The sequence below is a fragment of the Brachyhypopomus gauderio genome, chromosome 1 (genome assembly GCF_052324685.1).
Source record: "Brachyhypopomus gauderio isolate BG-103 chromosome 1, BGAUD_0.2, whole genome shotgun sequence".
NCBI lineage: Eukaryota > Metazoa > Chordata > Actinopteri > Gymnotiformes > Hypopomidae > Brachyhypopomus > Brachyhypopomus gauderio.
The window spans coordinates 46,541,605-46,568,065 of NC_135211.1; the positions used below are offsets into that span (position 1 = coordinate 46,541,605).

The window sequence follows — 26,461 nt, forward strand, 5'->3', positions numbered from 1 at the left end:
TATATGTGTGTGTGTATATGTATGTGTGTGTATATGTGTGTGTGTATATGTGTGTGTGTATGTGTGTGTGAGTGTATGTGTGTGTGAGTGTATATGTGTGTGTGTGTGTGTGTGTGTGTGTGTGAGGCAGCTCCTGACCTTGGAGTGTGTGATGGAGAGCGTGTCGACCCACACACGCCAGCCGCCCCACTCGTACTTGATGGCGTGATAGAGAAGGATCCGGAAGATCGCGTAGACCATCTCCGTGATCTTCTGCTCCTCACTGTTCTTAGGGTTTATGAAGCACAGAGACAGCATCCACTCCTGCCACACGGAACACTGGAGCAGACTCCTACACACACACACAAAATTAAAGTACATGTCACAACTTAGTGTGTGTGTGTGTGTGTGTGTGTGTGTGTGTGTGTGTGTGAGACTATATAATGAGGTATAGGCATTTTCTCTATGACAGTGAGTGTGTGTGTGTGTGTGTGTGTGTGTGTGTGTGTGTGTGCTTCATACCTCTTGTTCTCTCTACTGCGAGTTTCATACCTCCTTTCTGTTGTGTGCGTCTGTTTGTGTATACATGTATTTCATACCTCCTATTATTTTGTGTGTGCATGAGCATGTGTGTGAGTGTGTGCGTGCGTGCGCGTGCGTGTCTCCTACCTCCTGTTCTCTCTGCTGTTGTTGAACATTTTGATCATGTCTGAGATGAAGACCCTGCGCACCTCTATGTTCTCTGGCCCTGGTGGGGCGTTCTTCACCAGTGCTGCAATCACCTTCAGGATCTCTGATCACACACACGCACGCACGCACGCACACACACACACACATTACTAAATAGTTCAGCCTGATGGAAATATCAAGCTAAAAGTTCTATGTAGAAGTGTCCAACAATACATCTAACAGATTTACTTTATTTTGAATTAAGATTTTTAAATAGGTATTCATGAGTCAAATGCATTTGTTAAACGTTTCATTTTTGGTTGGGAGCCAGACTCCTGAAACTAAAAATAAATGCTAGTATGATTTTCATTTATCCACTTTATAGCATGCACACACACACACACACACACTAAATTAATTCCCCTTTCTCTAATTTCCATTCTATCATCATAACATGCATTTCATGCATAACCTATGAATTTGAGTTGTGAAAAAAAGAATAGAAAAAAAAGAATAAAAAGGCATAACCTTGCTGGTGAATTATATCATATGGTCGGTACTGTCTGAGACTGGTGAGGACTTTGCTTAACGTAAGGAGACTGCTGTGTAGATTCATTATCTAGACAGCGTCAATAGCCATTTGTTTGAGTTGAAGATCTTAAATTTCAGCTGTCCCTGAGAGTTCTGGGCCTGTCCGCATTTATAACTGATGCCCGGTCTCTCTCCATAGGACATGTGCTGTTTCTGTGTCTTACTCACTCAAATTAGAGTCACTGAACCTTACCAGTAGAAAATTACCATTACGTACAGCTCCGAGATGTTTTTTTTTTTCACCACGCACCATTTGGTCTTGGTTTGAGCCGGAGTTCAATGTAAAAGAAACTCTCTCTTCCTCGGTTTGTTTGACTGGGCCTGACGTTGCTAAAGACTGCAATCAGGTCCGTCTCGAGGCTTCAACACAGATCACATCAACGAGATGTGGAGCAAAGGAGAACCAGAGCTCTGCTCGAATACAGAGCTTGTTAGCAGCTGATCTGAGACCAGTCTGCTGACATCTATCAGCACTGAAGCCATCGCTAGCGAAATCACAAAACCTGACCCGTGACCTGCACTAAGGCCCGCTGAACCTCTCTGATGATCACTGATCTGATGGCTGTTAACGTTATCTGAGAGGCATCGCTAACTGTATTTTTCCCCCTTTCAAAACATTAAATATGATTTACTATTAAAAGCGTAATGCGGCTTGGTTATGATGCCACGTTAAAGGGACGTTAAACTGGACGCAAATCAAACTTGGAGAAGCCAGAGAGGAAATGAGAGAAACTCACCATCAGATACACAAAAATGTAAGGCTCGTGAATGAACAGTGTGTGGCGAACAAGCAATCAGAAACCCTATAGCTACAACAGGAGGTTCGTTACTCTAAAACGTATTTATCTTATGTGGAGTGGAGAGCTTGGCGTGATCTCTAGCTGAACGGAGTAACTGTATATCTCAGCACTGATGAAAGCACGACTTTTGCGCTCTCACCAACACTAAAAAGTCTCACTAACAGAGTCAAGTACGTCTTAAAGCAAAGATTTCTTTGACCGATATGAAATATTGCTGGTGCAATTTTTTTTGTGGAAAAACACTTACATTAAAAAAGCCTGTACTGCATTATGCAATTTAAAAAATTATCTTTAATGTTTGTTTTCACAGTCAAGAACCCATCATCATCAAACCTCGGCCCAATCTGGGGTCTAATCAACGTTGTAACTGGGCACTGATCAGTGGTGATGTAGCTGGTTATCGATGAATATGATGCAAGGTAATACAATTCTGTGAACTCAGCTCTGCAGAGGAAGAGCAGAGGGTCGTCTTACGTGGGTTTTGAATCTTCACGGTGGAGTCGGGGTCTGGGTGCTGTTTGTGAATAACTTGTGTGCAGATTTGCTCTGTAAGAATCTGTAACCAAAGCAGAATGAGCTCTGGTCAGTGTTCTAGGTTTAAGGACCACAGCGCCCCCCCAACATCCATTATAAACACAGAAACCAACACAGCAATGGAGCAACGGACCGTGTCCAAACAAAACTTTAAAGGCACCGTGTGTTTGTTATATATCTCAGAAATCATCGTCCTACAAAAACACGAGCAAAATTGGGAGCAGAATCATAATAATAATCTCCATGATAAAACCAGGATCGGAAAAATTACAGCGGTAAATCAAAGCAAGAAGCAGCTACGGTCAGAGATTTCTCAGTTACTAGGAACATTAAACGCATGAAATTAGGGACCACTGAGCCTTGTCTCAGGACATCTGTGGACATTAATCTGCCATCATATATCTGGACACAGATTGACTCATCGTGACGTTCCCAACAGTTGGTGGATAAATGATTTCAACAGAGAGCCTTGTTGTCCACACACACAGGAAGACGGTGGAGCGTTTGCCAAACATTAGGTGAGGCTGCAGTTTCCAGAGGACTTTAAGCACATAGCAGTCAGCATGGAGCAGGAACAAAACACCATGATACAAGGGGACAGATATTTAAAAAAAAATTCAATAAAAGAAAATGTAATTAAATAAAAGTCCAGAAGATTTGCTGGCTGACCTCGAAGAGGACGTTGTAGGTCGTCATGGAGAACTGACTGGAATGGAGCATCAGGCGTTCGGTCAGCAGGGAGAAAAGGGCGTGACCCTGCATGACCTCTGACCTCCTCCTAAAACATGAAACATCAGCCATGGCATCACTCGCATAACCGTACTGCATCGGCTCAGAACACCACCCTCTCTCACCCCTCAACCACACCCACCAACCCCACCCTTTAACCCCCCACACAAGGCCCATGTAACAACATTCTGGGGAATATTTAAAGCTCACAAAATGGTGGCACCTGTGGTGGCTAGTTTTTAATAAAATTTCAAAACTAATAATACATGTAAAAAACTGTAAAATATGCAATGAAAGAGAACTTTATCTATCAGAGAGCACAAATATTCCAGTTGGAAAAATCATGAGACACTCAAACTCTCTCACCCTGTTTTCCATATTAAGTGAACCAAAATTACATAGCGAGGCTAATTTGTTATCAAAATGATCCACCGGGGAGGAGAAACGATCAGCTCGGGGAAAAAGAGCAGCAGTGCCTTCCCAGACCGGCCCACCACGCTAACGTTAACGTGAGCAACCCTGCGCGTGTGCTGGCCGGTCTGCGTGTACGGGTTAACGTGAGCAACCCTGCGCGTGTGCTGGCCGGTCTGCGTGTACGGGTTAACTCATACACGCAGACCCACCACACACGCAGGGTTGCTCAACACACAAAGCAAGGGGGAAAGAAGTGAAAAAAATAAAAAGAATGACGGAGCAAAAACTGTCAACATATGATAACAATATCCAAAAAAAAAAAACCCACCCTGTGATTAACCAGGTTTCCATCTGGAATTACAGAGGCGAAAACATGCATCAGAACACTGATGATTTGGTTTAACTTACTTTGGTGGTAAATGTCGGAGGAAGTAGCCCATGACTTTGAGAGCTTGCACTCGGATTCCTTCACTTTTGGACGCAAGCAACTTATAGATCACGCTGCGTAGAAGGAAACACACACACACACACACACACACACACACACACACACACACACACACACACACGCACATTACACAGATAAAACTTACACATTCACAATTAAAAGGTAAAACATGAGGGTATATTTATGCACAATAAATGTCATCAGATGACTTATTTTAAGACAATAATAGCTACGATCACTGTTTCTCCACGGAGTCACGTGTGTTTGTGACCTGAGGTGACTCCATGACAGAAGTGTTGACTGAGCACAGTGGTCTGTTCTTAAGCGAAGGGCAGTGCTCTGGTTTAAATGTGCTCAGACACCCAGACACCCCGGTGTGCACGTTTAACCCCAGCACACACTGGCTCACAGCAGGCAGCTCCATGAAGACCTCAGCAACCTGAACACCTACGTTTCTACAGCCTGTACGACAGCCCTGTAGAACTGTAGGCGCCTCAGATAGAGACACTAGAACCTGCTGTGTGCTGCGACATCTGACCCATATCGCCCCCTCATTGGCTGATGTCAGTGTCTAGCTTCGGTTAACGGTTATATTCTCGTATACAGTCGTATGTACTTTCGTCTCCCGTGTCTCAGATATCAAAAGGAGACAAACGAGAAATGAGAAGTCACGTGAGGCGAACTCAGGTTAGCAACAGCGTGCTAACAGCAACGCTCAGTAACTACGGGTTGCTACGGGCAACTGCTGCCTCACCGGATACCGTCGCGCTGGTCGAAGGCGTGGACCATGGAGCTCGGGTGCTCGGACATCAGCGCCACCAGCAGCTGAAGCACATCCATCAGATTGTCATCCTGAAGTAAACAAAAACAAACAAACAAGTCAGATTGAGTTTGTTAGTTACATTAAAGTACAGTTTGAATGCTCTGCCAGTTTTTACCACAAGGCAGAAATTAAGTCTGGCCCGTCTGGTCTCTAAATGTGAAAATGTAAATGTGTAAAAAATGTAGATGTGCCATATTTGTCAATTTTGATTTTTTTCACCACAATCGAAATTTGTCCTCCGCTTTTACCCATCTGTGCAATTAGAACACACACACACACTAGTGATTACTAGGGGGCTGTGGATCACACATGCCCAGAGTGGTGGGCAGCCCTAGCCCGGCGCCCGGGGAGCAGTTGGGGTTAGGTGCCTTGCTCAAGGGCACCTCAGTCATGGCCTCAGGTCTGGGAATCGAATCCACGACCCTCCGGTCACAAGACCAGTTCCCTACCACCAGACCATGACTGCCCCTCTAATCAGGACCGGGATGATAATCAGGGCTGCCACTAATGCAGATTAAAAGAGTTTTACCACTAATGAAAGCAAAGGTGTATGAGCAATGGGCAGACCCTAGCTTTGTTAAAGACCAGACAAGAGTCAGGGGGCTGAGAGGGCATCAAAGAGTTCGCAATTATGATGTAACATCAAAAAGCACATGATGAGTGTGCGTGTGTGTGTGCGTGTGTGTTCACATGCCTGTGCGTGCACAAGCATGTCTATGATACGGGTGGAAAAAAAAAGAAAGAAAGAAAGAAAGAAAGAATTTAAATAAGTCATGAAATTCATGGCCACCACAGCCTGATCTCAGAAACAGAAAGAATCTCAATTTACAGAGCTTGGCTTTGGGCGCCATCTAGTGGAAATCCGCGTAACAGAAGTGCAGCACTAACTAAACAAAATAAGAGCAGATAAAACTCTGCCCCATCCACCTGGCCAGTGCTAAGCACAGCTTGACTGGACAGGTAGGTGTGCCCAGGCAGGTGGGCGTGGCCTGACAGGTAGGCGTGACCAGGCAGGTAGGTGTGGCGGGTGCAATCTGATCTAACCCAGGTGTTCCGGTCTAGGCGACTCTCAGGTTACCTCATGCATGGTGAGCAGGTAGTTCAGAATGCTCTGAAGCTCGTCCTCCTTCACCCCGTAGTCCTGAGACAAAAATACACACCATCACCTTACAAATCATCCCCATAATCTTCAATTAATCTTTAATGGGGTTGAAAACAAACCTTCATAATGAGCTGTTTGACAAACAGAAGCAGAAACGCTCTGAGACCATGGATCTCCTTCTGATTTGGCCGAGGACCATCTGAACACACACACACATGAAGAAAGACAACCTTGACCATAATGTTCTTTCCAAAAAGAGACGCCAAGTCTACAACCTGAACTGACAACAGTTTCAGCAGTAACACACACACACACACACACACACACACACACACACACCATCTTTTATGCTTTTATTTTGTAAAATATAAAAAAAAGCTTCACCAAAATGAAAAAACTTTAGACACACAGCTACAAAGCATCACAAGCGCCTGTATACTACGGCAGAGGAGTGTGTGTGTGTGTGTGTGTGTGTGTGCGTGTGTGTGTTGGGGGGGTGAGACACAGAAGCACACAGCCACAAAGCAGCAAGCGTCACAAAGCCGAGTCCACGCTGCGCGGAGAGGCTAGTCACTCCTGGTGTTCTATTCTGGGAGTTAATGTTCCTGCAGGTGCCTCCAGCCTGCACTCAGGTTACAGAGAGACACACGATGCCCTCACATGATGCAGGGGTGCCTTTAGCTGCACACAGCACAAACCCTCCTTCTGAACGGCAACACACAACAGCCACGTCCTCACAGACTTCATTAGAACTTCTTTGGTTATTAATTGTTGATTGATGAGGCCTGAACATCTCAGGAAAACTACATTTAAGTCATACTCAGTTCAGAAAACAAACGTGAATCTTAGTGGTGTTTCCCCAAACCTAATAGAAACGTGTGCTAGAGTATACAAACACCAGCTTAGAGTATACAAATTCAAGTGTCTCAAGACAAGTGTCTCAAAACTGTACCCCGTAAAGGTTTTAAAGAGTAGTGCAGGATTCATCCACATTATGATTCGCCTTGAGATGCACATTACAGGGCTCATTATAATGCAGCACCTCTCTCTCTCTTTCACTTTCTCTCTCTCTCTTTCACTTTCACTCTCTCTCTCATCAACAATATATTGTGCGGCTGGTTTCTGGCCCATCACAGCAGTCTTACCGAGGCCTTTGGGGACGACCCCACTGCGATCCTGGGGGTTCACTACCCAGTAGTAGTACTTCAGTGTGTGCATGACCTGCAGTACCGTTCCTACCCTGCGGATGGCGTTGTAGATGGTGACCGTGCTGATGAACTCAGTGGCCAGATAAGTGTACAGGGTTAATTGCACCTGTGGGGGAGAAAATGGGGTAATGACAAACACACACACACACATACATAGTGATCAACCAGTAAGTTATACTCATTTATCAGGTGTGTCAGTGTGTGCGTGTGTGTCCATGGGCACAAGCGCTAGCTAATGTGTATGTGCACGTGTGTGTGTGTGCGTGTTCTCTTCCACCTTTGCGGGCGCGTGGATGTGTGTGTGTGTGTGGGTGTGTGTGCGTGTTCTCTCCCACCTTTGTGGGGGCGTGGATGTGTGTGTGTGTGTGTGTGCATTCTTTTCCACCTTTGCGGGCGCGTGGATCCAGATGGCAGGGTTGAACAGGATGTGGTCACACAGCTGCTTCAGCAGCAAGACACCGGTGGGCAGGTTGCTAAGGTAACGAGCAAAAGCCAAGATGATGTCCAGTACTGGTCTCGTCACATGAACTTTGGAAGACTACAAAGATGCACACACACAGAGAGAGAGAGAGAGAGAGAGAGAGAGAGAGAGAGAGAGAGAGAGAGAGAGAGAGAGAGAGAGAGAGAGAGAGAGAGAGAGAGAGAGAGAGAGAGAGAGAGAGAGAGAGAGAGAGAGAGAGAGAGAGAGAGAGAGAAAGAAAGGAGTCATGAGAAAGGAACACCGACACTGAAACATATCAGCAATGGCACACAGTGGACATTAATCCATAACACAGATAATCCATAAGACTCCCAAATGTGACAATCAAAGCAACACTATCAGCCTCCTGCCTCATCAGCTTCATCAGATCAGTACCACAGATCAGAAGTGCCAATACAGCACCATGGCGCCGTGGGGAGGAGGAGGTCGCCCCAGTGATAGACACCAGCCTCATGGCAACCTGCCGTGGCAACCTGCTGTCCGTCCTCATTAGCGACGCACATGACAGAGGCGTGTTTTATCTGCTCCGAGAGGCTGTTTATCTCGGAGTCAGTAAACATGTCCTGATCATAAACATGTACTGCAGAGAGGCAAGGGGTGAAGAGATGGAAAATACAGTTGATGGAAACTAAACTGAAGTCTAGGGTACAGAGAGAGAGATGAAGAGAATGAGAGGAAAGGTAAAGGAAGAGAGGAAGAGGAGAGATGGAGGAAGGAGAGAGATGGAAAAAGGAAGGTAGATCCTCCATTTCTGCATCATCCATTCATCTAAACATCTCTGCTTAGTCACAGTTGAAAGATCACAACGCAGGATCCACTACGCCAAACAGCAGTTTGTGTTGCTGCTCTGACTCCCACGTGGCCGTCAGACTAGCAGTGTCTCCTGGACTAGCAGCGTCTCCTGGACTAGCGGCGTCTCCTGGACTAGCGGCGTCTCCTGGACTAGCGGCGTCTCCTGGACTAGCAGCGTCTCCTGGACTAGCAGCGTCTCCTGGACTAGCAGTGTCTCCTGGACTAGCAGTGTCTCCTGGACTAGCAGTGTCTCCTGGACTAGCAGTGTCTCCTGAACTAGCAGCGTCTCCTGGACTAGCAGCGTCTCCTGGACTAGCAGCGTCTCCTGGACTAGCAGCGTCTCCTGGACTAGCAGTGTCTCCTGGACTAGCAGTGTCTCCTGGACTAGCAGCGTCTCCTGGACTAGCAGTGTCTCCTGGACTAGCAGTGTCTCCTGAACTAGCAGCGTCTCCTGGACTAGCAGTGTCTCCTGGACTAGCAGCGTCTCCTGGACTAGCAGTGTCTCCTGGACTAGCAGCGTCTCCTGGACTAGCAGTGTCTCCTGGACTAGCAGCGTCTCCTGGACTAGCAGCGTCTCCTGGACTAGCAGCGTGTGAGTTTGTGCACGTTGGCCCCTTCAGGACACTTCTGCGTGAGCTCTTAGGGCCTCCAGCATGCAGGCACAAGCAGGGTCCCGCGGGCACCCACCTTCTCCAGAGAGTAGCCGATGACCAGAAAGCCCTTAGAGGCCAACACCTGCTCCTGCATGGACACGGACGCCTTCAACAGCTCCATCAAAAACACCAGCAAGGTGCAGCTGCACAGAATAACAAGAACAACATCATTACTGCATGTGTGTGTGTGTGTGTGTGTGTGTGTGTGTGTGTGTGCGCGCGCACACGTGTATATTTGTGTGTGTGTATATTTGTGTGTGTGTGTGTGTGTGTGTGTGTGTGTGTGTGTACTGGATTTGTGTATGTGTATATGTGTATTTGTGTGTGTGTATATTTGTGCGTGTGTGTGTGTGTGTACTGGATTTGTGTATGTGTATATGTGTATTTGTGTGTGTGTATGTGCGTGCGTGTGTGTGTGTGTGTGTGTGTGTGTGTGTGTATGTGTGTGTATTTGTGTGTGTGTGTGTGTGTGTGTGTGTGTGTGTGTATTTGTGTGTGTGTGTGTGTGTGTTCTCACCACACAGAGGTGTCCAGCTCCTCTCCAGTGGGCTGCAGGAGGTCCAGCTGTGTGAACAGAGGGAAGAGCACCTGCACCCCCCCAATGGAGTGGATGGCACTCTGCACAGAGTGGGTGGTTATGGCCTTCACGTCCTGGAGAGAGAGAGAGAGACAGAGACAGAGTGAGAGAGTGAGACAGTGAGACACGTGCAGTGAGGGAATTTGCGACCCGTCGTCTTCAAGATACACATACTGTACATTAATGCTTTCTGTGGGTCTCACTAGACACTCCACAGAGGAGTCGAGATGGTTATTCATGTTTGTTGGTGTCTTCTACTCAAATATGACCACACATACAGATCACATTGTACATTGACAGTTTTATGCAACATAGTCAAAAATGTCACCGCACGGTGTCCGTGTGACACACAACACATCTGATGTTTAAGCTTTTTCCCTCCGGCCTTAATAGCTTTTGTGCATAAATACATAACTAGAACATCATTAAATGTTTGTTATTACACGTGTCACACGCGAGAGGGTTGCAGAGGCATGCTGGGGTTTCAGTGAGCCTTTACTGTGCCTGTGTGTGTGATGGTGGCCAGTGAGAGTCACACAGCAGGGTGGAGGTACAGGCAGCCGTAGTGGAGCAGATGAAACACCAGGGTGTTTAATTACGGTGATGAGTGTCTCCCACAGCCAGAGTCATTAGCCTGCTGTCTGGGAGACGGGCACAGCTGTGACGTGTGTGTGTGTGTGTGTGTGTGTGTGTGTGTGTGTGTGTGTGTGTCTACCTGCAGCATGAGGGCATGTGGCGAGTGTACAAAGATGGAGGCATTGTCCTTGGGCGAGGACTCCAGACACAGCTGAGCGTCCGTGGCTCTGGGGTTGTACGTGAAGGCGATGCTTCCTGCCAGCTTCCCGTCGTACAGCAGGGCCTTGTGGTGCTCCGCGAACAGCAGGTCGCTCTCGGCTTTGTACTTAAACGTGCCCTGGGCAGACAGAGAGAGCGTCTCAGCGAGCCGTGAGCGAGGCCGAGCTGAGCCGAAGGAGCGCTCCAGCTCTGAGAAACACACGTAGGCGCTCCTAAAGAGACCCTGATTGGTCAGCCGAGGTGCAGCTTGACTGCAGGGGGCGCTCTAAACGCCGGGGTGGTGTCTTCACCTTGTATCCAGCGCCGAGTTGAAAGATGGCGAGGATCTGGGCAGCACTGAGAGCTTCACTGAACAGATACACCGCGCCCATCTGGCCACAGAAGACCCGGTTGGCGTCCGCTGTCTCCGACGAGCCCAGGAAGCACTTATCAAACGTCTGCAGGAAGAGGGGGATGCTAGGTCATTATTAAAGGTCATTTCCTGTGCAGCTCAACCCGGCCACCAGCACCTGACGGAGTGCTCAACCATGCACCCCTGCTGATACAGACGCCATTATATGAAGCGATGGGTCGATGAAACACCCCTCACACACACACCCTCAGAACTGCTTTTCTGTGGACACCAGGAGTGCAGACTAGCTTTGGCTATGAAACGCATTTCATCGAGTTTGGCAAGAAACATCTGGCACATTAAGGAAGGTGCTGTATGCGATCACAATAAGAGGCTCAGGGCAAGACTCCTAATGCCACATTCATCTCCCTCCGTAACATGATTGGAACTCTAAGTTCAATAACAGCATCAATAAGTTCGTCCTGCCAAATGTGGGAAAACGTGATGGGGGCAGGAAAATAAAGATATTTACTGAAATTTTTTTATGGCACAACTACACTGACAATTCTGATAATAATATAATAATAATAATCTTTATTATTATAGCACCTGTATAGCACTTTTCATACATGCATGCAACTCAAAGTGATGACAAATTACTCCTTACAATAAGGGCTCCAGTTTGATACAAAAAAAAAAAAAAACAACACACAATTTTCAAGAGACAAGCAAGAAAGTGCTGCGATGTCAGTTAGGACAGCAGCATGGTGTGTTTAGTGGTCTGGTCTGGTAATGAGATCATCCTGAGTGGACTCGGTCCGTGTCTGATCCCCTCTGCAGCGTGAGCACTGGGCCACTCGTTTCACACAACAGCTTGTTTTCCACATGATGACACCCAACACTATCTGAGCACGCACCTATCTGCATGCGGTATTGCTCTGTGTGTGTGTGTGTGTGTGTGTGTGTGTGTGTGTGTGTGTGTGTGTGTGCCATTAATGTTCAACAAAACAAGCAAAAAAATAAAAAAAATTCAACAATACAAGCGGCATAGTAAACGATTATGTCAATCCAACAGAGTGAAGGGATGGTTATCTCAACATGGCAACCCCAGCCACATGACTGCCTCTCTCCTGCACATCATCTCCAAAGGGCTGACACGTCTAACATGCACACGAGGAACGCCAAGAGCAGTTTGCCAGGCTTACAGTCACTGGGTAGGAGAGAGTGCCACCATGCGCGAGAGCCCCCCCCCCCCCACGCGCCAGAACCCTGTACGGCTGTGTGGTGAGGGGCACCCTTATTCAACAGGGACTCCGCAAATGGGAGTAGAAACCAATTGAAATCCTGCATGCAGGGTTTAAAAAGTTTTTTAAGTGTGCAGGGGCAACACTAACAATGCAGGACAGAATTAGCAGAAATGCATTAGTAATAAAGATATAAAAAAGGGCAAATTCTGGACACATTTACAACACAGAGACCCAATTATTTTTGTTTAATTATAAGATGTCAGCGAGGAAATGACGTTTAGTGAACGGTGTTTGACGAAACTTACATCGCTGGTGTTGACAAACCAGGTGATTTCTCCATATGACGCCAGCTCTCCGTTAACGTAGCAGCTGATTTCGCTGTTCTTCCAACGATTGTAGATGTGCACTATGGTAACCATGTACCACTGCAACACACACACACACACACACACACACACACACACACACACACACACACATTACCAATACAATCCCCTCTGCCCCTACAGATACACCAAACCCCAACACATCTTTAACTGTGACTCATGTTTCCAGATTCTTTTCTCTATCGCCTGCTGCCAACAGGTCTCCGACGTTTCCCCCTAGGGCCACGATCGCACCTACTTTAGCTTTTAAAATTCCCATTTAATGATTAAAAAACTCAGTGAAGGCGGTTGTCCCTGAGATAAGATCTCTCTGGAGGGAAGGGGATTGAGCCTGAAATAGACCCATGCTGTCTGCCTCTAACACTGTAGCGGTCACATGGGCGCAGGGCCTGGGGAGACGAATCCGAGCTGCGTTAGCTCCTGCTCGGCTACTGCGTTGGGACCGCACACCACTTTCCTCTGGCATAATGTCACAGTTTAGAAATGAGATCAGGTGTTCGTCTGGGTCACAGTAGAGAATTATATGAATTATAGAGTGAGGCTTTTTGTTTGATTGTGAGGAGAGGCCCAGGGGAAGCTCTCTCATTGTGACGGTCTAATCAAATAATCGCAGACATAAGACTCCCCTCTCCACAGACTCTGTCAGCTCTGACTCACACAAAAAGCCACACCCACCGTCAAGTAGCATATCCAAACAGCAAGCTTATCTCTGAAGGGGCTAACTGGGAGAAAACCAGGATCAAGTTGGTCTGGTTCAAGTTGGTTCAAATTAGCAATCTAAGATGTGACAGAAAAGGGAATTGCCTTGGGATTCTCTGATGGAGTCTAAAATACAACTTTATAGTAAATTCCAGAGTTCGGACACAATATTTCCCTGATCGATCATTGTTTCACCTCTGACTTACACCAACACTACTTAAAATGAATGCTTGCCAATTTGGGGGAGGGGACAGAAATCAGGGGATGACCTGAGATTTAATTACTGACCATTACTGAACCTGAAGGGAAGCCACTTTACCTTCTGAGGCTTGAAGTCATACTTGACGCAGTGCTGAAAGCCTTTCCCTTTGGACTTCAACGACGTCACGATCAGGCAGCCACCCACAAAGTGAGCTGAATACCCCAAGCCTTTACTTGTGCGAAAACTGGGGGAGGGGAGGAGAAGAGAAGAGAGGAGAGAAGGAGAGAGGGGAGGAGAGAAGAAGGACCAATAAGAATCGGACACATTATCATTTTATTAATAATCTTGCTTATGAGGGAGAAAGACAGTGAGAGAGAGAGAGAGAGAGAGAGAGAGAGAGAGAGAGTGCAAGACAGAAAAGGCAGAGGGATAGCGAAAGAGTGCAGCGAGAAAGGAGGAGCAAGAGATACTGCAGGATGGGTATCTTTGTGTTAGTAAGGACTGAAGGAGGTTGCTCCACTCTCTAGCATACGCATTAACTGTAAACCCCCCAGTGAGAGTGTGAACCTGCACTGTGGAAGCATCCCCAGCCATCAGTGTGGCAGTGGCCCCAGGCTTCCTGCACGGACCGAGCTGTCTGGTGATTTACGCAGCTAATCCCCATTTAAACCGCCGCTAAGCCGGCAGCCGCTCTGACCGCAGTTGTTTTAGAAGCTCAATTATCGTTTAGGTAAGACCAGGCAGCCCCTGACGCTGAAATGAGATTCTGACAGAAATTAATTATGAAATGAAAATGGGGCACTACAGAGGCCTTGGAGAGAGAGAGAGGGGGGGGAGAGAGAGAGAGAGAGAGAGAGAGAGAGAGAGAGAGAGAGAGAGAGAGAGAGAGAAATGGGGGAGAGAGAGAGAGAGGCAGAGAGAGAGAGTGAGAGAATGAGGGAGACAGAGAGAGAGACAGGCAGAGAGAATGAGGTAGAAAGAGAGCGAGAGAGAGAGACAGACAGACAGACAGAGAGACAGTGAGAGAATGAGAGAGAGAGAGAGAGAGAGAGAGAGAGCGCCTATGTGATCTGAGAGAATATGAGACATGGAAGGCAGAACTTAAAAAGAATAAATAAAGGAGTGTGAAAGAGGGAATAAGAAATAAAGGAGTGCAAATGATGGAGCACAAATTTCACTTGCACATTTGTTCAGCCAAATCTCATCTCCTCCATGACACTGAATTCATCAAACGCTTTTATGATTACACAAAATGGCAGCTCCCCCTCCCAACCATCTCCACTGGAGCTTGGCATGTCAGACCCAGGCACGGGGGGGTGTGGGGAAGGGGGGGGGGGCTACGGGGCCCTGGCAGTGCAGCCGTGCTGGGCTGTGCGTGGGTGTGACCCACCAGTACAGGTAAGGCTTGTCCTTGTCCACGTTGATGTTGTTGATGGGGTCCATACGGAGCCAGGTGTGGAAGGTGAAGCCGTTCTGGTACGGCCACTTTGCGATGGGCGGCAGTGCGATCGCCTGGAAAAAGACGCCAGATCGCACGCACAAGCTTAAAATACAGAGAGCAGATCACTTAAAGCAGCCTACCATACAGACAGATCACTTAAAGCAGCCTACCATACAGACAGAGGATCACATACATTGACCTGCCATACAAACATCAGAATTTATATATATATATATATATATATATATATATATATATATATATATATATATATATATATATATATATATATATATATTTGTATGGATTTCATATTTGTACTTTGTTTCAAGAGTAATGACTGAGATATTGTATTTGGCAGGATGTGTCTTTATCTACTGTGTGTTCCTGTGAGTGAGTGAGTGAGTGAGTGAGTGAGTGAGTGAGTGAGTATTTTTTTGTGTGTGTCTGTGTGTTCAGGTCTTCCTGCCTCATAAAATGAATTAGAGCGGAAAAGGGAAGGGTGAATTCTTTTTCTTGGTCCTCTTTTAAAACGTCCCTCAGATTACAATCCTGAGATGAAGTTAACCAATCAGAACGATTCACATATGCCTGCAGATCTCCACCTAAATGCTTACAATAAAAGTAATGCACCTAAATCAAATGTCCCAGTAATAAGTCCTGCACAAGGCACCATCTGTTCTTATCATAGAGCAAACAGCTAACTGCACTGGAAACACACCATCTTACATTAAGCCGTTGCCTTGCTTTAACTCCACTGCTAAACACTGGGCTATGTGCATAGGCTTCATAAAACCTGAAACACAGATTTATCTTAGTCCGCCACACCAGGACTCCAGTGATGATGGTTTTTTCCCCAGGTGTGGACCAGACCTTCAGCCAAAGCCAGAATAAGTTGCTCCTTTAAAGCTAGACAGGGCAAAGCATCAGCTCAGAGAGGGTGTGGCCAGGCCAGTCAGTTTGGTGTATGCGTGTTTGCACACGTTTTTGCATTTCCCACGGAAGCATTTTCTGCTAATTCAATTTCAGCTAGATCTTCTGGAACAAATACAATCGTGTGTCGTTTAGAACACATCATCTACAACAAGTCCAGCCTGGCGTCATGGCAACTGGCACGTGCGAGCAAGAATCGAAAGGTTAAAGGTGAAAGGTCCAGGTTCATGTACTCACAGCAGCACTCTTCCCTGGGAACGTGAAGAAGGCGTCAGGACCGGTGCGGTGGGCCATGGACTTCAGCACAGACAGCAGCTTCACAGCATGGGGAGGCTGGAGGACACACACACACACACACACACACACACACACACACACACACACACACACACACACACACACACACACACACACACACATAGTCAGAAAACCTACAATGTTTTGGTTTTGCTTATTCTCACTGTTCTAGACTTAAAAAAACAAATGCCAAGAAACTCAAATGCCAGGATAACAGGACGTAAACGTCACAAATCCAACATCTTGATTCTACGCTCAGCCGAGCTGTCCTCTTCATAGCAGCAGAAAAAGGACAAACGTGGACAAAACTTTATTCATGCATAATTCAGACCAATGTGACTTCGCCTAAGACGACTGTTTTCCCCTTCTTCCAGCACACACACACACACACACACACACACACACACACACACACACACACACACACACACACACACGCTCCACGGCTCCTCTTCTGTGAGGTGCCGTGTGAATGAGAGTGATGAGTGCTGAGAGCATCTCCACCAGTACATTCATCACCACCGGAGCCGTACGCCTCAAGGTTCTGCCGTCCAGAGAAAATCACCATGCACTCTCTCCGCCTCCTCTGACAGCTTGATTGTGTGATGTGATCAATGGTGTCTCTCCCTCACCCCCGCACCCCAGGCATTCTCTGGGCACTAATGTTAAACCTACTGGCCAATACATCAAACCACTCCCCATTTCCCCTGCATCACTAAAGCTCAAAGTTTAAGAACTTTTTTTTTCCCGCAGCTGTGTACCTGTCTCATGAATATTTAATAACAAACTTCCAGTCAGCTTCTGAGTCAGTGTTGAATATTTAAAGATTACCAATGAACTACAGGGGCAGAGCTGGAATTTGTTTTTATTTAGCATAGAGTAAAATGTCCTTTCCTCACAGAAAAAAGACTCTTAATTTTAAATGTGAAAAACAGAAAAGGGGTGTTTGAGCTCTTTCCAGCAGATGAGTAGAAGGAGGGGTAGGGGCGTGGCATAGACAGGGTAGGGGCGTGGCATAGACAGGGTAGGGGCGTGGCATAGACAGGGTAGGGGCGTGGCAGTCGTACCCACTGGTCTTTATCTCCTTGCAGCTTACTGAAGAAGAGTTTCAGTTCCTTCACTGTGATGCTGTAACTGGCCAGAACTCCCAGCATGTCCACGAGCAGGTCTGCAATATGGGGAGAAGACCACACAGGACAGAGGGGTGGGGGCGGGGACAACAGAGACATGAGACTCCGCCCTCTCTCATTATGTAATGATGCGGCCAATTCTAACTGCAGAGCGAGTTTGGCGTTGGCCTGACCTGCCACGATGCTGTCGGTCTTGTCTACGCGCTGCAGGACGAGCTGGATCAGACCCACGTCTGTGCAGGCCTGCAGGTTCCTCACGCTCTTCCTCAGCACGGCGGTGAAGATGCTCCACACCTCGGCCTGGCACGTGGCCTCGCTCTTGTCCAGGAGCTCCACCATGCACACCACGCTCTCCGACTCCTGGATGATGAAGTTCATCTCCAGGTCAAACTGCCCACCGACCAGCTGGACAGGGAGGGAGGAGAGAGGAACAGAGCAGGTTAGGGACATCTCAAAAACACACCTTCTACCTGGGGCTGTAGGCCACACAGGTGTAAGAGTGTTAATACCTCACCACCAGAAAAAAGCTACATGTCATAACGGGTTAAAAAGTCATCAGTTGTTTACAGAAAGAGAGTGAGAGAAGGAGAGAGCAAGCTAGAGAGAGTGAGAGAAAGAGTGAGAGAAGGAGAGAGAGAGCTAGGGAGAGAGAAGGAGAAGGAGGAAATGCCAAAAAACATTGATGTGACTTCAAACAGGGTGAGAATTTAGCACACTGCTTGATCTCAGCATACATTATAGACAGAATAATATAAAATAAAAGAAATGAACTGGCTAAACTTGCACCAGTGTCACCAGTGTTAATCTGGATTGGTACGTCTTCAACCTGTAATTCGATCAACACCAGTGTTAATCTGGATTGGTACGTCTTCAACCTGTAATTCGATCAAAACCTTTTTGACTCATCTTCTAATCTAATCTTAAAAGATTCTCTGTGGCTAGGTTACTAAATACAATTACATACTCAAGTATGTAGTAGGATACTAAATACAAGTACTCTCCATTTAGTACAACAGATCTGACCTTTGACCTCTATTACTCGGCCAGGGTGCGACATACCTGCGCTATTCACAGCTGTCAATCACTTGTCACTACGGCAACCGCACATGCCAGACTTAACCTTCAGACTATGACATCACATACAGAGGGAAGGGGAGAAAGAGAGAGAGAGAGAGAGAGAGAGAGACAGACAGCAGAAATAAGGCCTGGAATGTCACTGAGGCCGTGTTCGTTCCATGTGTTGTGTGTGTACCGCGTGTACCATGTGTGGCGTGCCAGTCTAATCAGATGGGGACGGTGGCCCTCTTAGGACTGCAAATAAATGTCTTTTGTGTCTGGGAATAAATCGGATGGGCCATAAAACGAGTCGATCAGTCATCATGTAATGGCTCCCGGGACGTTTTTATTATTAAACTCTTCAATAATGCAGAAGATAAGAGCAATAACAAAGCATAAGTCTGAATTAATATTGTAGAGGTGGACAGATATCTCACCACGACACCAAAAGTCACAATGACACCAGAAGGATGGAGCCATTTAACAAGACACAGACAATGAAACACAGTGATGGAGGCAGCAGACTGATGTCAAAATAAACCACAAAAGATTAAAGGACAGTCGTCCCCCATCAGACACACAGGACAAGGACACACACACACACACACACTCCGTGCATACACATAAACATACATTCATGTTCCTATGTACAATCACATTTGGACACCCACCCATACACACACACACACACACGCCTCTCAGCATCAATCAACTCCACCCATTCCTATCATGTCACTGTGCTGCCCATTTGCATTGTGGGATTGGTCTGGTTCTGCTCCTCCAGTGGATCTCAGTCCACCATGGAGAGATTAATGGACGTGACAGAGTCTGCAAGTCACAAATCCATAACTGTCCCCCAGACTGAAGACAGGAGCGTTGGTGTCAGGATCCTATCAGAGCTCTCTACACAAGAGCGGAACAGAGGTCACGCAATGTTAAAGCAATCTAAAGCACTCCTACTGACCTGGGGAGAACGGCTGATAATGAAATGCAGAGAAACTCTATAGGACACATGGGAAGGCCACTGACTCTGGATCAGTCCAGAGATGAAGAGAGGGGGAAAGATGTCACGTTTTTCCTTCAGCAAACAAAATAACCCTGGACGATTGTGTGTGTGTGTGTGTGTTGGTCAAGAGAGGGTTGTTGGTCATTTGCGTGTGTTTAGGAAAGTTTTGTTTCTGCTATTTTAACCAACTTTGAAGGATGATTGTCACCAAAACCTAAGAGTTTACAGTCCTTGATCTACAGAAGGCCCTAATCCCAAACTCATTAATCAACGCTCTCACAGCAGTCTACATGGTTTAAGATATCGCCATCAAAAAGGAGAACAAACCCTCGGGTCTTTCACATCACATTTACCAAAACCAAAACATGAACCTGTAGCAGGACTTGCTTGGTTATTTAAGTGTGTGTCGTCTTCTACACACTTGCTATTCTGGACATAATGGAGTGAAATGACCAATCTTCCACTTCAGGTTTGCACAACCTGCTGTGATCATTTAATGAATAATAATTGCTAAATGGAGCTCCCTCCCTACCTCGTTTCCTCACTTATTCACTCCCTCCTTCAATCATTTCTATCCATCCTCACTTCCTCCCTCCCGCAGTCCCTCCCTCACTACTTCTCTCCCTCCCTCTGTCCCTCACTTCCTCCCCATCACTTACCCTTTCTCTCACCCTTCACACTCACTCCCCCTCTTATCTCCTCCTTCTTTCTCCTTCTCCATCCCCTCTGAATTTAATATCTTTCAGTATAAATCAGCTTTATTTGCATGTCAAAATCTCATTGTATTGCCAAAGCGCTTACAGATAAACAGAAGTAACATGCTGACAAACACAGACGAACAGAACATTAAATAGCAGCGTATACAATTTACACCCTGTACAGTGTATACATAGATCGTACATAAACTGTACTGCAGTGAGTAATATATACTCATGCACCATGGTGCACCACTGATGTCTCTTCCCTCGGTCTGTACAGATCTTGTAGTGAGTAATATATACTCATGCACCATGGTGCATCACTGATGTCTCTTCCCTCGGTCTGTACAGATCTTGTAGTGAGTAATATATACTCATGCACCATGGTGCACCACTGATGTCTCTTCCCTCGGTCTGTACAGATCTTGTAGTGAGTAATATATACTCATGCACCATGGTGCACCACTGATGTCTCTTCCCTCGGTCTGTACAGATCTTGTAGTGAGTAATATATACTCATGCACCATGGTGCATCACTGATGTCTCTTCCCTCGGTCTGTACAGATCTTGTCGTGAGTAATATATACTCATGCACCATGGTGCACCACTGATGTCTCTTCCCTCGGTCTGTACAGATCTTGTCGTGAGTAATATATACTCATGCACCATGGTGCACCACTGATGTCTCTTCCCTCGGTCTGTACAGATCTTGTAGTGAGTAATATATACTCATGCACCATGGTGCATCACTGATGTCTCTTCCCTCGGTCTGTACAGATCTTGTAGTGAGTAATATATACTCATGCACCATGGTGCACCACTGATGTCTCTTCCCTCGGTCTGTACAGATCTTGTAGTGAGTAATATATACTCATGCACCATGGTGCACCACTGATGTCTCTTCCCTCGGTCTGTACAGATCTTGTAGTGAGTAATATATACTCATGCACCATGGTGCACCACTGATGTCTCTTCCCTCGGTCTGTACAGATCTTGTAGTGAGTAATATATACTCATGCACCATGGTGCACCACTGATGTCTCTTCCCTCGGTCTGTACAGATCTTGTAGTGAGTAATATATACTCATGCACCATGGTGCATCACTGATGTCTCTTCCCTCGGTCTGTACAGATCTTGTAGTGAGTAATATATACTCATGCACCATGGTGCATCACTGATGTCTCTTCCCTCGGTCTGTACAGATCTTGTAGTGAGTAATATATACTCATGCACCATGGTGCACCACTGATGTCTCTTCCCTCGGTCTGTACAGATCTTGTAGTGAGTAGTGTGGGCTGTGTTCTCTCGGAGATCTGCAGTAAGTGATTATCCTCCAGGGTCTTATATTCTGGGTGAAGTGTTTCGACTCTGGAGTAGAACATGTCACATAATTATTGTTTATATTGTTGGGTACAGGTGGTGAGGTAGAGTAGCTCTAGCTCTGCTGTACTTCTCTCTCTCTCTCTCTCTCTCCCCCTCTCTCTCTCTCTCTGTCATGGGATCCCTCTTGTGGAAGTTAAGCCCTGTGTCTCACCCGTCCCTGAGGACATGGTGAATTAATAATGGCTGAGCAGGTCTCGTTGCTGAGTAGCTGCACTAACCAGGGCTCCTCTATCATCTCCATGGTGAGAGGAGACCAGGGAGAAGCGCCACACACACACACACACACACACACACACACACACACACATACACACACACGTTAACTCCAAATAAAACACACAGTCTCAGAGCTCTGACACCGCAATAACGAAGCAGACAAAACACAAACCATAATAAGCACAAAACATAAGCAGCAATTTATGCCGAAACAGTGTTTCATAAAAGGGCTGAAGTCACTTGGAACACAGCGAGCGTTGCCTGTGCTGCTGCACAGCTCAGGAGAGGACTGGCTCTCTCAGACAACATCTGACCGCACCAGCCTCTGACAAACGAACGAGCTAAAGACCACAGGGGCATTTGCGCAAATGTATGTTACTTTGTTCTTCACCGGACACATCTCGACAACATCGCCAGAGTCTCAGCACTTCACCCAGCTGATATCCAGCTGTCCATCTGAGAGTTAGGGGCTTCTGGCAAGTTCTCAAAAGGTCACAATGATTTTATTTAAAGCTAGATAAAATAAGCCATCTACTGCCAACGTAGCAGTAAAAAAAGACAAATCTCCTCTTTCAGCAAGAGCTCATTATGGTTAAAGTGTGCTAGTGTACATGTGGAAATACAGAGTGGATGAGGATATTAGAGGCGAATCAGAGGAGAACGGTGGGTGGAAGAAAAAGAGAGAAAGTGAGAGTGACAGGGAGGGAAAGAGAGAGAGAGAGAGAGAGTAAAAGACAGACAGACAGAGAGAAAAAAGGTCAGAAATATTCAGGACTTCAGGAGACAGCATCAGAATCTTCTCATTTGCCACTATTACGCAAGTTTTAGCAGTACCCTTTGTACTGACAAAACACTGATTAGCAGCCAGAGTGGGGAAAAAAGACTATTCTTCTATCAAAAAGTGCAGAATTAAGAAATAAATGTTTCAGAATAAAAAGACTGATGTGACAAAGTTTGCTAAATTAGCATCGCTCACAACACGATTTCAAGTCTGTTAAGGAAACGCAACCAGACAGACACACATGCCCGCACACATGCAAACCCTGACACGCACAAACGCACATCCTCAACACACACAAACACACACTGCTCAGAGCAAGCTGATCTAATTGACAGAAACTTGGTCATTTCCTAAATGAGAATAAATTAGGTTCTTGATTACAGAGACACCTTTTCAGGGTGTAATGTCACAGCGTAACGGCTTACAGCCAGACGTTTAGATAAACCCTCCCATTCCAGACGTTCTCTCTTAACCTGTTCACACAACACACCTGTGGGGACATTGTGAATGGAGCGATGCTCGGAGGTTAACAATAGAGAGGGGGTGATACGAGACACAGCACTCCAAACTCAACTAGTGTAATGAGAACCACTGTAATGAGAATAAAGCATCTCTCATCCTTAGGAACATGTCCTCATCCGCATACTCGCAATAGATGAACCACTGAAATGATGAAAATATATGCAAGCGTACATAATTAGACAGATTACATTTTGTTATACACGACGGAACAATTTTCATATTTCGAATGAATGCAAAAGCACATCTGCACTTCACGTCCTGTGCCACTTAAAAACCCGGCCAATCTAAATCGAACACACAGATCTTAATGGCTGTGTCTGCACAGGTGTCAGCCCTCCGCTGCGTCATGCAGACCACTGCGCACACAGATGGCTGAGGATCAGTCAGGGTCAAGGGGGCAGAGGTCATGGGCTCTGTGACCCCTGGGCACAGTGGCATAAAAATGGCGCGGAGACCCATGAGCAGAGTGGCATAAAAACTGTGGTCTCACTGCCGCCCTGTTGATCAGACTTGTTCCTGGATTTCAGAGAACTCGGCACATTAATTACATGGTGGAATTAATGATTCCTGCACACAGACACACCACAACTGCTCCTACACAGAACGACGAGGAGACAGAACTGTGCCAATCAAGCCCCCAAGGTTCCCTCCATATTGTAAGGCGAAGGCTCGAGTCAAAGATAACCTCTCTGCTATTAGGCTAACCTCACGTCTCTTATCCACATCCTCTAAATATAGTACTCTAATTGCTTCAATTTCTTCAGTCCCCAAAAAAACAAGGTCTACCTCTCTATTGTAGTTACTGGAGCCCCCCCCCCACCTCCTTCGGGAGAGGAGGTTGTGTTCTGAGGAAGACGAAGGTACACACAGTTCATTCCCTCAGCCTTCGTCTCCTCCCGTTCTGCAGAGCGGCATGCTGGGATTCCTGAGCTCAGCTGCTACTGAACTGGCACCGACCCCGGTGCAGCACCTGGCCCGGTGTTATCAGCTGGAACAGAACCCTGATTCACAAGCTTACCACACCCGTTCCGTTTTGGCTGTGGGTCTTGTGGGCCTGATCACGTCTCGGTTTGGGGCAGATGCTGAAGGAGAGGCTACAAAGGAAGTGAGGTCGGAGAAGGACACAGGAAGTGGTTCGTGTTGGGACGGATTGTAGTAAGGAAAAGGAAATGGGCAGATGCACTTCCTGTCTGAGCTGCAACTCTACCAGTAAAGGCACCACATAAAGTGTTTTGTAAATGTTGTTTCCAGCTGTTTCTTGAATGTGAAAGGCTTCACACACAGTAAGCAGCCAGAAGCCTACCTTACTGGAAGAATATTAATATCATTGTGTAATTATTAAACCAGTTTATTGTGATTGACTAGAGGGCTTGGTGGTTTAGTTATGCACAACAGTTTAATGGGTATAAAGTGGGTATTGTTGCATTCTGTTTGTCTGCGTGTCTGTCTGCGTGTCTGTCTGCGTGTCTGTCTGCGTGTCTAAAAATATTCACATTGTATCTAGCTCATGTCATAAGGAGATAATATCAGCTTGTTCTGATTTCACACACACACACACACACACACACACACACACACACACACACACACACCTCAGTCAGATCTCTTTAGGCTCCTTACGGCGTGGTTAATTCACAGAGATTCTTCTCTCTCTCAGAGGGCCTTATAGCAATTTCAGTGTCCCCACTGCATGTCCTCGGTGTCTCAAACAGGTAACAGAATTTGCCTTTGCACTACGGGGCTGTAAAAATGCAATAATTCTGACGTACGGTGACATCTAATAAAGCAAGTACAACATCTATTCACCATCTGCTTTCGAACAAAAAAGCAACTCCCACTGAATCCAGATGCCTAATCCACACCTAATCCATGTCAGATGTTGTGACTGTAAATATACGTTAGATATTCCTATATCCTCACTTAATGAATGCGTAGTGAGCTCAGGGGCTGAAGAGATGTAGTGGTGGTTACATGCGTACAGAAGAAGGCACACAGGACTCTTCACTCTCCCAACTTGGTGCCACTGTGCAATGGGAGACAAACTGGTTACTAGTGGGTGGAACTGGACACGATAAACAAATTAAAAAAATTAAAAACCAAATGTCATTGCTGCAGTATATGAACCAGAGATTCAGCTGACTTCTACTTACAACTCTTCAATAAATTGTAATTAATTACTCGACCAACTCTTTCCGCATAGAATATACCAACTAACAAACACTAACTCTAACGTAAATCAGCAACAAGTGATAGTAAAATTGTCAACAAAGCTGTTAAGTCCGTGGTTGATGATGGAGTCTATGACTGTGTGACCATGCCATGCTGTGTATGCAGAGTGGTGCCAGGCCAGACCTGTGATGCAGCCCTTTTCATGACTCGATTACTTTGGGCTTTTGGGACTTGATATATCTAGATGACACCACCCCCACCACATTCTGAGGGGAAATAAACCAGGTATAAAGTGACCAGTGAACTCTATGTGTTTTACACAGTGTAGAAGAAAATAGCTTTGACTTGAGTTAAAGGCGAAATTTTGCACTTTAAAACGCACGGTCAAATGCCACCCGAGTCTCTGGCTCATACACCTCAGGAACAGCATTAATTTTGCATAACCGGGACCAAGCTAAGAGCTGTAGCTGTTCTGATGAGTGGAATAAACAACTCAGGAAGTTGTGCTGGTGAAGCTCGGCGAGTCACTCACACACAGGCAACGTCGCCCTGAGTGGAGCGGCGCGGTCTGAATCCTCCCCGCAGAAAACACAGATTTCCTGCCGTTCTGCAAAGCGGCCACAGCGCAGCTCTGCATGCAGACGGAAGCGTGAGACCTGGTACAGCGGGGAGTCGCGTGTCTGCACGCAAACGGGCAAAGATGAAGTTTACCCGAAACGCATCGTCACTTCCGTCCCGGGCCAGCTGAAGACAGCACAAAGTTATTGTCGTTATCACTTAACGGCGATTACAAAACGCAAAAGGCAGGGCAGATCCCAGTACAGTTTGTAAATGCGACTTGGCAGACGTGTCTCTGACAGGCCCTTCGCATTTATGGGCCAATATAATTATATGTATTCGAGATGCTGTAATAGTTATTACAGATTTAGTTTAGATCGCCACAGCTTTAACTATGACCACACAGTAACATGTAATGTCTCAAATAAGAGCAACATAAACAACACAAAATCTCAGGTGTGTTTCAACCTCTTAACTAGCTCTAAATCTCAGGTGTGTTTCAACCTCTTAACTAGCTCTAAATCTCAGGTGTGTTTCAACCTCTTAACTAGCTCTAAATCTCAGGTGTGTTTCAACCTCTTAACTAGCTCTAAATCTCAGGTGTGTTTCAACCTCTTAACTAGCTCTAAACATCCTTCAGTTGACAGGAATTCCTGCCTTGCTATTTTTGGTGGGGGGGGGGGGGTGTTTTGGTTTCTATTTTGCTGATAAGTCTTGAAGTGGGTTCTCTGCTTCGTGAGAGAGCGTGTGTGTGTGTGTGTGTGTGTGTGTGTCGAAGGGCACCGGACCAAGTTTCCTCTCTGTCTCTGC

The 26,461-nt window shown here is 46.4% G+C and overlaps 1 protein-coding gene across 1 annotated transcript in view; it reads right to left on the reverse strand.

The window, feature by feature from the left end:
* lrba (LPS-responsive vesicle trafficking, beach and anchor containing) overlaps positions 1 to 26,461 on the reverse strand; it is a 184,498-nt gene that overhangs the window by 146,893 nt on the left and 11,144 nt on the right. The window contains 20 exon segments of the mRNA XM_076996609.1: positions 139 to 331; positions 649 to 772; positions 2,514 to 2,595; positions 3,243 to 3,351; positions 4,125 to 4,217; positions 4,919 to 5,016; positions 6,066 to 6,128; positions 6,209 to 6,288; positions 7,235 to 7,403; positions 7,683 to 7,835; positions 9,258 to 9,366; positions 9,741 to 9,874; positions 10,516 to 10,713; positions 10,886 to 11,032; positions 12,479 to 12,598; positions 13,578 to 13,704; positions 14,851 to 14,972; positions 16,072 to 16,167; positions 17,199 to 17,299; positions 17,435 to 17,666. Coding sequence (XP_076852724.1) covers positions 139 to 331; positions 649 to 772; positions 2,514 to 2,595; positions 3,243 to 3,351; positions 4,125 to 4,217; positions 4,919 to 5,016; positions 6,066 to 6,128; positions 6,209 to 6,288; positions 7,235 to 7,403; positions 7,683 to 7,835; positions 9,258 to 9,366; positions 9,741 to 9,874; positions 10,516 to 10,713; positions 10,886 to 11,032; positions 12,479 to 12,598; positions 13,578 to 13,704; positions 14,851 to 14,972; positions 16,072 to 16,167; positions 17,199 to 17,299; positions 17,435 to 17,666 — 2,550 coding nt within the window.